The sequence below is a fragment of the Neodiprion fabricii genome, chromosome 3 (assembly GCF_021155785.1).
Source record: "Neodiprion fabricii isolate iyNeoFabr1 chromosome 3, iyNeoFabr1.1, whole genome shotgun sequence".
Lineage (NCBI taxonomy): Eukaryota > Metazoa > Arthropoda > Insecta > Hymenoptera > Diprionidae > Neodiprion > Neodiprion fabricii.
Genome location: NC_060241.1, coordinates 227,157 through 245,402, shown reverse-complemented (window position 1 = coordinate 245,402; position 18,246 = coordinate 227,157). Strand labels below are relative to the sequence as shown.

Below are 18,246 nucleotides of genomic sequence, written 5' to 3'. Positions count from 1 at the left end.
GCTTTCGTTGCCATTAATTAATTGTTGAATATAATTGATGAGCGGGGAGAGTCAACCCCTCCTTAGGTGTAAGTGTATGTCTATCTCTTTGTCTTAAGTGGGTGTTGCCGAGTATTCTGACAACTACAGAAATGAATAATATGCTATTGCGATTCAAAGAATATATAATCACGTAATTTATAACGTATAACGCGTGTTATATGTACTCGCAATCAACGTTTAAATCTCACTAGTGCGTCGGATGTAATTTTCCATGTACTGAATTAAAATCAAGGTCAAAAGAAGATTGGGATTATTTTCCATCACGCATGCAAATTTTTCTGTGCGCGTGTAATGTACGTAGGCACAGTTACTGAGATTGACTATGCCAGCACTCATCGAAATATATACAAAAAAAAGAGTTCGTTCTGTAGCCAATCTATTCGTAGAATAAATGAATGCATGCAAAATCTCACAAAGTCAACTTGCCGTAGGATTCTAGAGTGATAAAGTGGCCAAATATAATCTTGCTAAGTGTACGCATTCTACTACAACGGTATCGACGAAAGTAAGTTAGGCTTACACATTTTGACGGTAGGGAACCTCTAATTTGCGAGGGTGAAAAGCGGAAGGCAGATAAAAACAATGATAACTTGGCAACAGAATACGTAAGGGAGTGGTAAGACTATAATTGATGCAAAATGAAAAACGCAGGATGGTATACAAAAAGATGGAGTGTGATAAAAGATAGAGTTAAAAGTATATACGCGAACACAGTCTTGCGAATGTTAGACGCTGCTGATTGTATTTTAAACCGGCATGCGAACGAAAAACAACAGCAGCACAGGATGGAGGCTACTCTTGGTCACCGCGGGCACCTTTAATATCAGAATTGATTGTGAGAATACGTACCAATACCTGTAAATATACGTGGCGTAGGCTCATTGTACATGCGTTGGACGGTCGAGAATCTTGTTCATGAATCAAAAAATAACTCGCTAAGGTCAGAGGAAAAATACGCGCGCTTTTGTTGCAAAGCGAATATACATGTACAGTTAAACACTAATTAATCCGGGATCATTGACTTGTCTTGGCTAGCCTCTATAGTACTTTCCTATTGTATTATATTACATTGTATTACTTGCGTTACATTATCACACATTAGGGTGGTTCATTTAAAGATTTTTTTTTTTAACGTGCCACTCGAAAAATTTGTGACAAATAGCGAGACAAAAAATTTTCGTAAAGCCTGGAGGAAGGAGGAATATATTCCGAGGTCGCTACCAATTCTTTTAGTATTTTTTATTTATTTTGGTTTATTTTTTTCGTATCGTGGTCCAGTCAATCATTAATCATAAAAATCAGTATTGAAAAAGAAATAGGGACATTAAGGTGATACGATACTCCTAGTTCGGTAGCAAAAACTGGTTATCCAAATTTCTCCGAGACGATTAATATTTTGGATAAAAGAGGAGAACAGCCAACTGCAGAATTGTTAGGCGCAGTTTGCTGATGATTGGTGAATGATTAATTGGACCACGATACAAGAAAAAATAAACATATATATATGTTATATATATTAAAATTTATTTCTGTGTGTACAATTTACAGACATATAGTATATATGTATATGCGCGCGCGCGCGTGTGTGCGTGTGTGTGTGTGTGCGCGCAGAAATAAATTTTAAAAATATTACAATGATTGGTTGCGACCTCTAAATATTTCTCTACCTCCTCCAGGTTTTACCACAATTTTTTGATTATTTTCCAATTTTTGACACAAATTTTTCGACGGGCACCTTAAAAAAAGAGTGCAATAATATACCACCCTACCTACACACGCGCGCGCGCGTTGCATACAGTGTTCTATCTCTCTGAAATCAGCAACCCAGGTTGAAACGCTGCACGCTACATAATATCGTTGAAAAGACACGTGTATAATAATTAACCAGCAAAAGAGACTGGATCAAGATTGAGTTTCACAAGGCGCGAAAGACAAACTAATGATAAACGTAACCCAGGCTCGTGTCAGGCGGGAGTGGAAGAAAGAGAGGTGAAAGTAAGAGGAAAACAAGGCTCACGTCTCGGAAAACTTAGTTTGGAGAATATTACATTAATTACACGCGGGTGTCAATTGAATTATCCAACCAAGTATCCGTACGAAACGTAAAAATAGGAATTTAGCTGGTAAAAATTTCTCAAGCTCCGACATCTACAGACATTCGACAAAGATATAAAGCGACACGGATGATGGTCAGAAATTAGTCAATTTCTCAAATGCATCTGCTGCGATGTCGCGATGATTTCAGTACAAGAAGCTTGATAGTAAAATACCACGCTGGTACCATCAACCAACAACGGTGAAATTAAGTCCGGGCGTTGCGTAAACTAGTTTTCAAACGACCTAAATGCCACTACTTTCATTTCAGTACAGAAGCCAGCGGACCATAGCCGTCCTGTAGGAAGGCCCCACTAATCATCACTTACAGGGCTAACTATAATTTTGAAAACAGTGTGGAATAATAATGAAACACCCAAGCGTAAGAATTGTGCAGGAGATATGAAAAGTGTGGCAGGGAAGTTCGGCGGAATGGCGATCAAAATCAAGTGGCTGCCTGCAGTGCATGCATAATAGGTATGAGTCATTTCACATCAAGTGTGTCGTGTTCCGCGAGAAATACCGCTCGATGACTGAAATTTTACTGATTTTTTTTTGCAGATTCTATGGAAAAAGAAAAAAAAAAAAAACACGTATTCCAACATTTGGCCCCCTTGCTTTGACTCTTGCATTCTTGGAAAACACGCTAAAAATCCGAGCTGGAAACTAGGAAACACGCCTTTCCCGAAACTTTTCACGTCTTTGGATATATAATCATGTATAAAGACTCAAAACTTTGGCTAGTCTCAACCCTTTGAGTCATAATGGTAAGTATTCTTACCACCTATTTTATATCCATTTTTTGTACATTTAGAGAACTTTGAAAACATATTGGTTTGCGGATTTTTGCTATTTCTGGTAATATTCTAATAGGTTTTCAATGCTCGAGAGTAATTATTGCCATATAATATAAATTACTATTGTTCAACGATCAATTGACAAAAATCATAAAAATCGAAAGAATAATTCACTTCCGTGAAATTTACCCCTCTACACGTATACATGTTTTACATAAATTATAAGAAGTTTTTGCGGTCGCTGATTAAGAATCTGAAATCATATTTTAAAAATTCAAGGTGGCGGATCTAATAAGGCGGACGAAGATTGCATATGCAATCGAATTGAATCAAATCCCATATGGAGGTAGTCCAATTCTGCGCGTTTAAGTTGTTTATTGTTAGGAAAACCGTTTAGAAAGTATCATTGTGAGCTCGGCTCACAGTCGTTTCGTGGTTTAATATATGTATAGGAATTTCCGTTTCTTGTAGCAGTCGGATTCAACATCCCCGCAAATCCGTGCACCCTGCAACCTGATTCTGAAGATAGTTAAAACGGATTTAATTGGTGCATAAGGAATAATCAAATTACACCGAATATGCCAAGGAGCCAAATTTTAGAGGTAACATTTATATTAGGAAAAAATTCGGTCATGTCACCACCCTCCAGTGTAAGCCAAATCGAATTGATCACGGCAAAAATAGAATTAACGTGAATTAAAATAAATACAAAATAAATCAAAAGAATTGGCACAGGTCTTTTCAATTCGCTTTAATTCGAGTTAATTCCGTTTTTAGACCCACCTACTCAATTCTATTCAATTCGTTTTGGTTTACTGGGCTGATTAATAAACAAGAATTATGTCAGAGAACGACTAAAACCAAGTGAGGAATAGCTACTTCCGGTACGAGGACTCAAGTTATTATACCGTGTACGAAGGTAGTCTACTTCAATCTCTCTCACTCGCTCTCGCACTCGCACACACACCCCTAGTAAAAACAAGATGTCGACTATAAGTATAATATATGTCGCGTACACCGCACCGACTTGGCAAAACTCACACCAACGAGCGGTTTCAGATTACTATACAATAGATACTATACGCCGTGTATGGACAACTGCAACTATAGACGATAGGTATCGTATAGTTAGAGATTAGAATATGTAACCTAATCTAACCTAACTTACACCTATAATATACAGGTACACTATTCATATCTGTCACGCATTGTACAATTTGCGAATTATACTTGACTATATCATCGTTGATGCGGTTAGACTTTGTATATATTATGCTTACAAGTAGAAACGAGGTCGTAGCTAATCGGACGAATTTAGGACACACGATGGTAGTGATACATGAGCAATTAATGTTACGTATGACGTTGTGTAAACAAAAAAAAAAGTGACAGGCGCGACATGATGTCTGGTGCAGGTCGTCTTCGTCTTCGTCTTCGTCTTCGTCGTCGCAGTCGCAGTCGTAGTCGTTGTCGTTGTCGCATTGGCCACGTCGAAAATGTTTGCGAATACATCACGCATACATGGGTAGCGGTAAAAAGTCAGAATTGCCGATTGATAGAAGGAACAGAATAACGAATTTTCATAGATCTCAAAATCTTATTCGTAGAATATAAATATCTGGAAAGTCCAAGGTTAGAAAATTGAAAACATGAAAGGTCGAAATACGGGAAGACAAAATGTAGAAAGGTCAAAACATAGAACGGCAAAATCGATAATCTGTGTACGATTCATGAAAATAATGTGGTTCTGTAATCTATTTAGATCGAAGCATATAAAAAATAAAAAAGCAAAAACAGTTCCGACATGGAAAAACTAAAAACTTGCGAAAACAATAGTAAATAATGAGATCCCATTATCGTGCGATGCTTAAAAATCAGATGATTTTAAATCATACGATCAGTGTGAATTTTTCATATGTTTAAAAATGGCGTTTTCGGAATTGGTTTTTCAATTTTAAAAAATTTTACTGGTGACTAAAAAAATCCCGAAACCCTTTTGGGTCGGTTGCAACATCATTCTAAGAGATGATCAAAAGCAACGGGGGTGAGGTACATGGGTTGCAAATTTGACGTGGAATGTCCCACACATATATATATATATATATACACATACACACATGATAAATAAAAAGATAGCTATACCTATGAGGCGCGCCAGATACACCAGATACCCAATAGTCTATACTCTATAACTACTTCGAGTGTAGATAGTTTTCACGATTGCAGCAAGCGAGCGTATTCATTAGCAGGGTTGCGTTCGCGGACGCACGTGTACCATGTACTACATTCATATCTCGATCCACGTCGTAAACGTTCAGGGCCGAGTAACGGGTTGATTGGGCCCGTAGGTATACATAAATCCGTTAATTAGTAGTTACAACAATATCAGGTTTGACCCCGACCCTATTGTTTTCCTATTACTGTACCGCGCCAAACGAATATTTTTGCGGATATTCGACACAAATCATCGAGGCGGAGTTCCAGATTTTGTTCCTCTATAAAACGAATATCTTACATTTTATCGCAAAGTTGTAAAAACGGTAACATTGTGAATTTTTTTTTTTTTTTTTTTTTCAACGACAATTCGCGGGGTAAAAAAATATGGAAAGAATTATTTTCAAACATTTTATGGGCAAACAATGTTTGGTTGTATATACAAATTTTGCGATCAACGACAGGGCTTTTTCTCGTATGATAAAAGAAAACGTCCTACGTGCCTTGTCAAGACTTGTAAACGGCTTTTGCGCAAAATCTAAAACAGTACCTAGCTTGTAAACATCCGTTTAGTGTAGCAGCAGCATAAACGGCGGAAAAATCGGCGACTCATTCGATGAGGGTCGGGGTTAAACTTTGTTTCATCATTCGTGTGGGTTAAACCATATAGTTTAAATGTACTTATTGATACCATCTTTTTTTTTCTTAATTACACAAAAATTACTCGTGTGAAGTAGAATTGGTTCAGTCATTTAAAAATTAATTGAATAAAGCGGCAATTGGGGCCCTCTTGGTTGTCTTATATTCGTCCCTGTATACGTTCTATGTACATACGCAGAAATGCGTAACCGTGCAAATGACGCGTGGCAGCCGAAACCGCGAACAAGAGAGGCAGTCGCGCGCGTATTTCACCTGCATTGCCGAACCACATCGCCTGGCATGCTTGCAGTTTATTCTGAAAACTTTTCACGTGACGCGAGAGGTAAACTAATTTCGTCGTTTTGAACGAAATACGTTGTCCTTTTTAAAAGTTCGCTCCTTCCTAGTCATTTCCCCCCAATATCGTGAGTAGCATTGTTCTTCCGACTAGCGCGCTTTAGCAATAATTGTTTCCCCATTCTTATTTAGCCCTTTGAGTCACACATTAATGTGCTGAGTTAACTTTTACAACAAGATAGTATTCTATGTTTTTTGATGTCAGGAATCTGAAATCGGATTTCAAAAATTCAAGATGGCGGATCCAATAAGGCGGTGGAAAATTTCAAATTTCATCGAATAGGATCAAAAAACTCTATGGCAGGGGTTTTCAGAGTCGCTGATTAGTTTCACTATACTGATTTTGCAAAATCTGATTTCAGATTCGTAATAGGCGATCCTAAATGCCCTGGACAGAGTTTCTTCTCTGAATTCGATCGAATTTGAAATTTTTGTCCACCATATTGGAACCGCTATGTTGAATTTTTTAAATCCGATTTAAATTTTGTAATCAGTGAGCCCAAAAACTTATAATTTATGTTTTGCATGTATATGTGTAGAGGGGTAACTTTCTCGAAAATGAATTATTACTTCAATTTTGACGATTTTTTTCAGTCAATTTGTTTCTAAAAATAATAATTTACATCGCATCACAATAATTACTCTTGAGTATTGAAAACCTATTAATATACAACCAGAAATAGCAAAAGAAACCACGACGAAATATGATAAAAAGTTCTATAAACATACAACAAAGAGATATACAATGTTAAGACGTTACATTGGAATTGCTTTATCCATAGTTCATTTCGAAGAATCATCTTTTACTCAAATTCTGCAGATAGGTAATTATATAAATTTATACGAGTCTCGACGGGATATCAAGCCTTGAACGAACTGCCACCCGCGCGTATAAGGTACTGATTGCGAATCGCGCACACAGCACGGTAACAAACAACGTAGAAGTTACTGTAGTGTGACGAGAATAAAAACATGCTAGATTCTGAACTGTCGATAACCGTACGTAACGTCACGAATTTTCGAATATCTTTGAATACAAAATTTTTCCAAATACACCCGAGCCGAGATTGCGGATCACCGCCGTTCAATAATCATAATACCCAACAGGTTATAGAATTATACAAGTTGAAATTTCCAACGCGAATGAAATAATACTTGCACCAAGCGTCGCGTCACTATCTCAAACTCGCGTTTTGTCTACGATTCTCGATATAGTTTGATACATAATGGGTAAACCTCGTGATTGTCGTGAAACAAGCGTGATCAAGAAACACTCGAGGTGACTCGGTCTCTCTTGTTAACCGCTGCAGCTTGGCCCCATCCGTGAGTGCGGTAAGTGCCAAGTGGTCCGCTTCGAGATATTCACGTTTACGTATGTAAGATATAGATATATAGTTTATTTTATACAACGAAATCACAGTTGTTAAAGGAAGGCGCGGACTCACCTCGTGGGCTTAACCGTTACCACATTACATGCTATAGCGTTTATGTATGCGTATACATACTTATGTATTATAGTTGAAACGACATTACGTAACGTTACTTTGGTCAGCCATGCATATTCACAATTAAGCTTGATACACCGAGTTTACATGTGTTACGCATACAAGCCTATAAGAGGCAGGCCGCGGTTGTCGACTGACATTTCCAAACATGCTTGACAATATGGTGCAACACGGAGCCCCGTACGCCCTACGGCATACAGTGTAAGAATCGTGCCATATTGCAGATGTACAGGTGTTGTCACGGAAGACCTGATTTTTCAATCCTATCTGCACCGCATCGTCGTCCTATCTATCTCCGAATATAATATGTAGAAGACACATTGGAAGAATCACGAACGGATAAAGAGTTGACAATCATGAAAGAACAACGTGCAGATGGAAATATATAACATTATTCGTACGGGCATGCATGCGGGTTTCATCAATTCGCGGAGAATGACGGAAATCAGTGTGAATTGAAGTAATTGAAAGAGAAGCAGTTACTCACCACCAAATAGGTTCCGATCACGACAGCACGAAACACCCGAGCCTGGAGCTGATCTCGTGTGGTCAAATGTTCGCCATTTTATACCCCACAGGGTTGCACGGTCGTCAGGGAATGATGTCGGGCGCGTGTTATGCGAAATGCACCACTTAACTATTCGGACAGCTAAGGATCGCTTCGTGTATAAGGAGAGTTGAAGCGGACGAAGCGAAACTGGAACGCAAAACTTGCACACAGCCTAGCGCACCCTCACGATCAGACCGAAGGTCTGTTGCCAACTGAGCTCCGGAGTGCGGATTGACAGCTTGGGTCTCGGGTCAGGGCTGCCAACCCAGATACGGCTCGGCACGAAAATAACACGCGTGTCGTGTGGGGCATGGAGGGTGGGAATTCTCGATTCCTTCCGAATTTCCGACGTAACAACTGAGGAGATGCGGGACTCGTTTTCTTATCTTGGCTGTTTCTTCAGTAATACCTATATGATCCATACGTGATGCATACTATAAATTTTATAATTTTCCAGGAGACAAACTAGATTATCTACAATAATACGTTTATAATATGAAATTAGAACAATTATTCATTTCGAAATGGGATTCTTTTCGACACGCGCTCGATCTATTCCATAACATTAATATTCGTAATTATTCCAACAACTTTTCTTTTGCTCTCTCGATCTTGACTTTTCGTAGGCATAGAATCGAAATACTGTTTCAGCTAGTCGCAATTGAAGTATCTACGTTGGATAGAGAAGCAATGTTGTTTTTCGAAAAGTGTTCGTATGGAAAAAAATTCAGAGTAACTGTAACACATCACGGATCCGCTAATTTTGATGGAGATGTAATGAGATGCTCCGTATACCGGGACAATCTCTTGAAACTATACATAGGTATAATCATTTTGATTTTTCGTTAGGAGTGTGCAGAACATAAGAATTGCTGAATGCTTCGTTGTGAATACCACAATTTTATCGGAGCCTAGATTCGAATGCTCGAAGAGTTCAATTATTATAATCGTACGGTAATTTTCTTTTCCGATAATTGGAGAAATTTACACGTGTTGATATATACCCTAAGTACGATGCAAATATGCGAGAAATTTCAAATCTTAAGGAAAATAAATATTAACTGTTATTATTTCATCATGTAAACCATAAAAAGTCAGTTGGGACGAAATTTAGGTTCTTGAGTCAGAAATATCATTCTGACAAAATGTGACCGCGTATTTTCCAAAACAATGAAAGCTTTTTCGAAGTGATATGTGAGCATAAAAAGTCAAAACCTATTTCTACGATTTTTTTTTCCGAAAGCACCGAGTCATTCAATTTTGTTGCAAAATGAGCGCGCAGCAAACTTGAAGAATAAATATCTTATCTCCGGTTCTACTTGACGTAGAAAAATTATTCACAGCACATTCGCGAGCAGAGAGGATAAGCTTTCGTAGAAAACTTTGGTTTATCCGGAAACATTGAACATTGTAATTGTTATTAACGAACGAATTGTTTAATGGTACCATTTTTTGGCGAGGCTTCTACCATTTTATACATTCTGTAAAAAATCTTTCCGATTACAAATAATCCGTCGGGTTTGACGAGGAATTTCCCATTCATATTCATTCCAAATGACCATACATTAGATATCTGCTATCGGTAGTAAAATATTGAATACGGTGAAATTTAGAGTGATTCGTAAAAAATGAATATCTTAATTTCAAAAGAATTATCTCAACTTTTCGGATTATTCAAGATGATCAAAATTTTTAATCACACTATTCCATTTCGTCAGATTCGACCATTCACTTTTAACATTTTTGGGTATAGTGAGATGGCGCCGACACATGGCTGTAAGAGAACAGAAGAGGACCCATGTATTTGTATGTGTCCTTATAAGATAAGGAGGGGAGGGCACGAATTCTCTGCCAAAGTATATTTTTATCGACAAGTACTAATCATGTTATGGATTCTGCATTGAAAAAGCGAAACAACCAAATGAACACGCTTATATTTTACAGGATAATCCGTCGTAACCGTTGGACGGACGCAATGTCACATGCCACGAGGATATCTTCATGGAATGGTGAACTATGTTCAAATGACATTACTTCGCAATGGATGTTAGAAACTCCCATCAACCGGGAGAAGGAAACTGTTTCGCACAACCCGCAGCTTCATAGTTACCTCGAATCTCAGATACTAATTCCTTGCATTTAATATTTCAGAGGGTATAAAAATAATCCTCAACGTCGATGTCAACAATTGTTTCATCTATCCATAGTAACATGAATAAAGTGTTCCAATATTATATATAATCATTTTTTGAAACCCTTTTCACTAGTAAAATAGCTTCGAACATAACATTTTTTCATTATTGTCAGTAGAGTTGTGTGTAACAAGCGATGTACAATTTCAGAATGATTCCGATACAGTAATACCCCGAAGTTACGCTATGGGTCGTTCCGGCATTGACGGCGTAAGTCGAAAAAATTTTAAGTCGGGGTGCACGTTTTATACAACTGTGTAATGTACATATATATATATTAGACTGGGCCAAAAAAATTGACTATTTTGTTTTTTGAAAAATATATTGAGAATATCATTCAGTATGGCAAAAAAAAAATTTCATGAAATTTTAAGCCCTTAATATTAACTTTAAGAGGTCTATCATCGCGATTTTTGATTTTTAGTAATAATTTGATGTTTTACGTCAGAACTGTCGAAATATTGAAGTGAAAAAATTTATGTTCACTTATCCCTTTATAAAATTAAATTCCCTACAAAAAAGGTCTGATTATAGATTTTTGTCAGACAAGCCGTTTCCGAGTAATTAAGCTTAATAAATTGATACGATTTACCCGAACGGTGGTACGATTTACGCTGCTGGTCGGCTCATGTACACAGGTACAATGGGGGAAGCTATGAAATACGCTCAAGCGAAACAAAGGGGAAATTCTCTCATAACAAGAACTCTTATGACATATTACTTATATACTGGGTGCTGGGACGATGGCGGCAAATGGTTCATTACCTAACGGCTCATGTAAATAATGAAAGATAGCCGTATAACAAGATTCGTTTGAATCCAGTGATTGATTGTTTCTGCCCTCCTTAAAGCCCGCCATATTGGATACGCCATGATGAAAATCACTTTTTGGGCTTTGACCTCAAACCAAGGGTCTGAAAAAGCCCTCACAGACCAAGTTCCGTAAGAAACCATCGCAAAGTTTCAATTAAAGCTTTGTGGAGCTGGTTTATACGGTACTTTGCGTGTAATGGATCCTCGTTTACTCGGAACCATGTGGAACACGAAGAGTAATCGATCAAGGGTCTTTATCAATTTTCTCATGTACTTGAGTGGCAAATTTCATATACTTTGGGCCCATGTCCTTTGAACAACACAATGTATTTATGTCAATTTATATTTTAGGTTATCTAAATTTACGGACGTTTTGCAATATCCACCGAATTAAAATCCGCTTCGCTTCAACCGCAACTCGTGAGACTCGTAGAGGCAAGTATGACTCTGTTCTGTGAATAAAATGCACTTTCGAACAATGCGGCACGGTGCTTGGATGTTATGACGATTATGAATTTTTGTTCGTGTCCCGCAAGGCACGTGCGTAAGTACGCGAGGGTGAGCGGCCGATAGGGTGCGTGGCACCACGCGTGAGAACGTTACTGCTCACACATGATCCACCCCATTATCCCCCGTCGCCGCTGGCAGTGGATGGTAGCTCATTATGTGGAGTATTTTCTTACATACATATATATATATATCGAGTTATCGAACTCAAAGCTGCTCATTCAATATACCCTAATTCACTGGGTAAGTCGTCATCGGCCCTCCCCGCGTTTTAACTGAAAAAATATGTGATTAAACTGACAGCTAATAGTACAGTTTCATAACGACTTGCGCAATAATATTGTCGTCTTTGGCTAATTTTGTTCATTTCATACCTATATACGTATACATCATCCCGTTGCCTTGAAAATAATTTGATGCAATCGTAGCGATGATCATTTCTTGCGTGTTAAACAGATCCGCAACCGCGATTGTTACTACAGTAGCTATTTTGTTATTTGTCATATGAAGACTTACTGAATCGCGATTCGTCTCTCAATTTGTTTACATGGCTCGCTACATTCCCGTTAAATGATCCTCGCCCCCTTCGTTACATAATACAAGTTATTATAATAACATATAAACATACCTTTTTTGATGCTCCACTAATTCGTCGACTTCCAAGTAATAATCAAGGTGCCAAAACATACAGAACCTTGAGAAGTTCATCCCGACCAGCACACAAAGTATGTGAGTTTTCGATTTCGCGGTACTGAGTTGGCAACAGTTGCGATCATATGGTAGTCAGCTGTCTTTCCTTTGTTATACAGTGCCGATGCTGCATGTTCAATTACCAATCCGTGAAAATGCTCGCTCTCTTTAATACCGACGCGGCACAGGAGATCCCTTCATACTTGGACGGATTTATAAAATGGTAATAAATATATAAATCAAATGCTGTCCGTATATCAAAATCAAATTTTAAAATCGGCACGAGGCCAATGAACTTGGTTCTGACGTCGAGTAATTGCGCGATCTTTGGCACATTTCATTTTCGAATGTAGAAAACATAAGGTAGAAGGCGAATTATGCAGCAACTTAATTACTGAAATGCATTACTGCTTCATTAAACTATAGCTATCTCATGGCTGAAGATTTAGCTAAAGTCTCAAATCAAGATACCTGGTAGAAGGCGATTAGTATGTGAGAATTATCAAGTTCCATCAAGGTCGAAATCAAGAACATCCACAACAAGTATTAATTCACACTCAACCACCGTCCTTGTGGTAATATCAATTAACACCGATGCGAGATCAAGTTACGGACTGTATTTTGAGATTGCTACATTATCTCCATAGATTGGCAATTCTACTTCTACCATGACATTTGGATTCGAAGAGTGTGTAGATAATGGAAGTCAGATCTGAAAATAAAACGAAAGAATCAACGTCTTTGGTACCTTGCGAACTTTTGACTATCAGTTATTCCCGTGAATATTCTGAAATGCAAATTGTATCTCTTATGCATATTGATGTAGAGGCTGCCTTACTTTTTTTGCAACGGAAATTGTTCTTGCTTAATGTGGACAAGCAGAAGTCTCGACGAATTGAACGATTAATAAAATTTTCGCTAATAACTCAGGAGTCTGTCGAGTAACATCTTGGTGATTGGCATTGCATTCGATGTTCCGGATGAATTGTCTTGTTGAAGCTGAACTCACGTATATCTTTAAAACTGAAACAAACGATAGGATAGACACAAGGTCACAGATATTGAAAGAACATCCATACACCGAATAGTAAAAGTTTGGATATTGTATGTAAAGTTTTTTATTTGCAAGAGTTTAAGATCCATGAAACTTTGTAGGATTGTAGATAAACGAACGATACATAGAGTTCAGAAATTTCCATTATTGTGATTTAATGATTATTATTTCATTTAGGCAGCTGTTGAGAGTTTTGCAGAGTATTTTCCCAGCAGATGAGTGTGTGGGGTCACTTCTTTCCAGATTTTTTGATGCCACCGCTGACCAGGGGTCCTTTCTGACCTGCTTTCTTTGCGGCCTCTGCCAAGGCCTTTTGCTGTTCCTTCTGCTTTTGCTTGAATGCAACATCTTCCTCATCTAAATCCTTTGATTCTTTCTTGGGTGCTTTCAATGGTTTTTTCTTCCCACCGTCCCGTCCGGACATCCTATAAAATTCAGTTACTTTGTAATGTCGATAGTCAGACACTACTACTTGAGTATTTTAATCCAGGCAGGATATTTCATAAAGGGAACGCACAGCTACAACGAACATAACCTTACTTTATGGATGAGTGAAAGTTTCGATGACTGCTTACGACTTTGCGGGGAAAACGATATGATAGTAAATGATATTACGCTAAAAACGAAAATTTGACAATCTTTTGAATAGTAGAATTCTTACTACGTAGGGAGAAATTAAATAAGCTGGCAATGATCATTGCCACGATCTTTGCGGGCTTACTGTGAAATTTGATTGACACATATTCGAAATGTATTGCATTATTTGTCCGACAGCAAAAAGACAACGAGTATAAATTACTAATTTTTTACCTGTGATCGGTGTTGAAAGATTTTAAATTTTACGATAGAAAAACGTCGAATAATCGACAACCCAAAAGTGGCGTCGGCGATGGTGTCCTCCACTCGTTGACTCCAAGTCAACTGTTTGTATCTCTTTTAGGATCAACTGCTTGAGTAATTTCCCTCTGTACATACGTGTTAGGTTTGCCTTGGGGTCTCAGATTTTACGTCCTTCCTGCTATCGCAGACTACTGCAACTGCTGAATACCGATACTGTGAACCATAGGCAGAATACACAGATCTATAGAATATAGAAGCCATAGCGCATGCGCTATTACAAAAGTCATATGAACAGGGCCGTGTTCGACGGTCTCTTCTTTTTGATGAATTCCTTCAAAATGATACCAGCGCACGCGCAGAACGTACTTCCTGTTGCCCAAGACCGGCACATGCGCAAATTATTACAATGAGAATATAACCTCAAAACCTGGTAAAATGTGTCAACAAGTTATGTGTTTTCCCATAATTTGTTGCTTCTGAGACATCTTTTGTTCTAAGTATAAAGAAAAATCGACATTAAAAACAATGCCGTCAGTGTTTGACACGTGGTTTGACTAATTTACCCAGGTTTTGAGGTTATATTCTCATTGTAATAATTCGCGCATGTGCCGGTCTCGCGCAGCAGGAAGTACGTTTCGTGCGTGCCCTCCTATCATTTTGAAGGAATTCATAAAAAAGAAGACAAGAGTTCGTCCATTGACTGAGGATATAGGTATATCAGTCAACGGGATCGGTAAGTGCAGAGCAATAGAACGAATAGAATCACTTGCGAACCCACCTAGCCGGACGAAATATTAGTCTAGGGCTGAGCGTCTTTATAGTTGTGTTTCCAATGCTCAACAATATCTCTGCATAATCTAAACAGCTAGCTGGTGCCCTCTTGGTCGGTTCCTCTGTAATCGCACGTATGTATGCATGTATATATTACACACGAACTAGCGACTGTACACCTTGAAAAAAGCGCCAATTCACACTTTTGTAAAGTCGGGTCAATATAACTTGTTCGATTCAAACGTATGCACGGTCAATTTTTAACAAGCATTGCTTAACGATTTCCGACACGTGGCAAGGACACGTTTATTACAGAATACATTCGGTATACTTAGGTACACACACCTATAACCGTATTTCCTGGTTCGTACATATACGAACCTATTTCTACCGCGAGTGCCGACGAAGCTAAAAATCCAGCAACTATGCCGCTAAGATTCGATTTAATTGCTGCAGTATCCGAGAACCAGGGTATAGGAATTAACGGACGTCTACCATGGCGATTAAAGTTAGTAACATTTTAAGAATCCTGCATATTCAAGCGTAACAGCGATTGCATTGTTTGTTCTGAATCTACTTGTCACAAATACAATGTTACATCTCTAATTTTCCTCTAGAAAGGAGATGGCGTATTTTACACGTTTAACAACAGAGACTAAGGACCCATCTAAAAAGAATGTCGTAATTATGGGACGAAGAACGTGGGATGTTATGCCAAAAAAATACAGGCCTCTGAGCAACAGAATTAATGTCGTACTGACCAGCAAAGATCTGTGATTATTCCACGCTTCATACAACAACAGTATCGGTTCATAGAAAATGAAAAATAGTAGACTCACTGTTAACAAGTAGTGCTTTGCTATCATAATTATAATGCCTTCATTACTCATTAGAATTCTAGGAGACGAAGCACTTGTGTGCAAAAGTTTTCCTGACGCTTTGGAAAAGTTATCCAAGATCCCACTGACTGACAAAATTGAAAGAATCTGGGTTATTGGCGGCAGTTCTGTTTATAAGGTATATAAGCATTTACAAAAATTATTGATAATTGTTTTAAAATGTCTGTTCGTTAAGGAATCGTTTTCGTGGACCAAAAATAAATCTACACAAGTTGATGATTGTTTTTACAATTTATCAGGCTGCAATGGAATTGCCAAACTTTCACAGACTGTACTTGACTCTGGTGAGGAAGTACTTTGAATGCGATACATACTTCCCACCTATCAGCAACGAATTTCATTTAGTGAAGTAAGTATGCAGAAATAAGCAAATAATATCCACTACTTCCAATAAAAATTTGTTACAAACAGAGACCCTGAAGTACCAGACGGGATTCAAGAAGAAAATGGACTGCAGTACGAATTTAAAGTTTATGAAAAAGCCTGACAACAATCTTTATAGTTTGAATTCACCGCAATAAATTACTTTTATTATAGAAAGGAATTTGATGAGTTTATTTTATCACATCGGATCTGCAGTCACGAGTACTTTCGTATCAAGATTGCCGTAGGAGATAACATACGACGATACTCTCAGGGTACATGGAGTCCGAAAGTATACAATGAATTGATTAACTCTTTATTTCCAAAAGTTTATACCACAGAATTTTATAAGCTTTATCTTTGCCATATACCAAAAGTGCTGAACGCTTTCGGTATCACGAATCGATGACATAAAGGTGTTTAACCAGGAGGCCATTCCATTTGCCTGCCACCAAGTACATGGATATGCAAGTGGTAGACGGATTGAGCTCCATCTTTCCCATTGTTGACCACCAAGCGGAAACCGTTGCCCAAGCCTTGCTGACTAGCAACGGTCTGCGCAACGAACATCAAATGACCTAGGAGTGGTTTATCGGTCTCCTCGGCAAGAGACAGCAGTGCTATTGGTTTTCTGGGGATTACTAAAAAGTGGACCGGAGCTTGCGGGTTGACATCGTGGAAAGCAACGCACTGTTTAGGAAAAATATTTTCTTATTAGGCTCAATTTAAATACAGGTTAGGGTTAGGGTTAGGTTATCCGTCTACTCAGACTCCGTTTGTGAGGCCGAGTTTTGCAATCGGTAAATCAGCAGTGAAATTATAACGTACCTGATCATCTTCGTAGATAAATTTGCAAGGTATTTCCTTTCGCAGTATTTTTCCAAAGATCGTGTCACCGCCGAGAGTGGCGGTAGCACGTTGCGCCTTCTCAACCTCGCTCGCCATTTTCCTCAAACACGAATCAATTGCTCGTCTTCGTGGCCGTAGGCTGGCAAGTTGTTTCCACGTACTTATCGCTATTGTTGAAAGTGCGCACATGTCATATCCCGAAATTTGAATTTTCGGTATAAAAAAAGTATCGAATAAATACCGAAAGTTCACCTTCGCGGCAGTTTCTGTACAATTTACATCCCCGGGATGACTGCAAGTTTTTCGCGCATGTGCAACAGCCTGATCGCGGGAAATAATCGACGATTGACAAGTTTTCAACGCGTACTTTGTTAACATCCATTGTCATAATATTAATCGAAAAAGTTTTCGTACGTGGCTGATTGTGAGTGAGGGGTAATGACTGAGGTTTTGCGCGCCGCTGCATTCGGCGTAGAGAGACTAGGCGGGCATGAGAAACTGACAGCCGTATCAAATACAAAAGTATAAAGTCTATTTATTGATTCTGTATTCTAGCATATCTATTGTTTATGCTGACAATTCTCGACTTATGATTTGTGCTTCTTATGCAGAAAGTTGCGACAATCATCCAATGTCAACATTCCGTTATACCGAAGCAACGTTTATACCTAACAATAAGCGCAATTAAATCATATGACATATTATACCTATGTATGTGTACGCAGTTTATATAATGTGCGTGAAAAAGAATGTATGAAGTAATTTGTGAAGTGTATCATACAATAAAGTACAAAGTTCAGTTGTTACCTCGTAATTATCTTAAGTAATCTCTAACTTACAATTAGCGTTAATTCTTAACGTTTATGGCAGTACTTTTTGTATAACGGATGATACCCGCAGGTATCTCTGATATAGTCCTAACGAGTCAGTAACGACTCCAGTCTCAAAATAATGTGTGTGTATATATAGTATACTACACCTAGATAGATATCTTACTTAAGGTTATTAAGTTTAACATGAGGAATATTTTACGAATTGTACTTTGCGGACGCGACCAGGCGAATAAAGCG

At 38.2% G+C, this 18,246-nt stretch overlaps 4 protein-coding genes across 11 annotated transcripts in view; 1 reads left to right on the top strand and 3 right to left on the bottom strand.

Annotated features, from left to right (window-relative positions):
• Positions 1-13,370, bottom strand: part of LOC124177488 — a 31,976-nt gene extending 18,606 nt beyond the window's left edge. For both annotated transcript variants that reach the window (XM_046559878.1, XM_046559879.1), the window contains exons 1-5: positions 13,239-13,370; positions 12,872-13,112; positions 12,339-12,602; positions 11,941-11,985; positions 8,136-8,607 (exon numbers count right to left, since the gene is read on the bottom strand). The gene's annotated coding sequence lies outside the window, so the exon portion shown is untranslated. The remainder of the gene's footprint in view (positions 1-8,135; positions 8,608-11,940; positions 11,986-12,338; positions 12,603-12,871; positions 13,113-13,238) is intronic.
• A 132-nt stretch (positions 13,371-13,502) lies between these two features.
• On the bottom strand, positions 13,503-14,587 carry LOC124177496 (translation machinery-associated protein 7 homolog). 2 transcript variants are annotated; one of them, XM_046559904.1, is made up of 2 exons: positions 14,430-14,587; positions 13,503-13,879 (listed from the first exon to the last, which is right to left on the bottom strand). In XM_046559904.1, exon 2 carries the CDS (start codon positions 13,876-13,878, stop codon positions 13,684-13,686), a length of 195 nt encoding a protein of 64 aa, XP_046415860.1. In that variant the 5' UTR covers position 13,879; positions 14,430-14,587; the 3' UTR covers positions 13,503-13,683. The 2 variants fall into 2 exon arrangements, with proteins under 2 accessions (XP_046415860.1, XP_046415859.1); XM_046559903.1 differs by having other exon boundaries at positions 14,265-14,578.
• Positions 13,900-16,960, top strand: LOC124177495 (dihydrofolate reductase). 6 transcript variants are annotated; one of them, XM_046559896.1, is made up of 6 exons: positions 14,700-15,027; positions 15,522-15,573; positions 15,683-15,838; positions 15,959-16,082; positions 16,204-16,313; positions 16,376-16,960. In XM_046559896.1, exons 1-6 carry the CDS (start codon positions 14,898-14,900, stop codon positions 16,449-16,451), a joined length of 648 nt encoding a protein of 215 aa, XP_046415852.1. In that variant the 5' UTR covers positions 14,700-14,897; the 3' UTR covers positions 16,452-16,960. The 6 variants fall into 6 exon arrangements, with proteins under 6 accessions (XP_046415858.1, XP_046415852.1, XP_046415856.1 ...); XM_046559900.1 differs by having other exon boundaries at positions 14,908-15,027; positions 15,401-15,573; XM_046559898.1 differs by lacking the exon at positions 14,700-15,027 and adding an exon at positions 15,044-15,199 and having other exon boundaries at positions 15,401-15,573.
• LOC124177494 (adenosine 5'-monophosphoramidase HINT1) lies at positions 16,623-17,526 on the bottom strand. Its single transcript, XM_046559895.1, has 2 exons — positions 17,156-17,526; positions 16,623-17,017 (listed from the first exon to the last, which is right to left on the bottom strand). The coding sequence occupies exons 1-2, from the start codon at positions 17,363-17,365 to the stop codon at positions 16,748-16,750; spliced, it is 480 nt and encodes a 159-aa protein (XP_046415851.1). The 5' UTR covers positions 17,366-17,526; the 3' UTR covers positions 16,623-16,747.
• Positions 17,527-18,246: the final 720 nt, after the last annotated feature.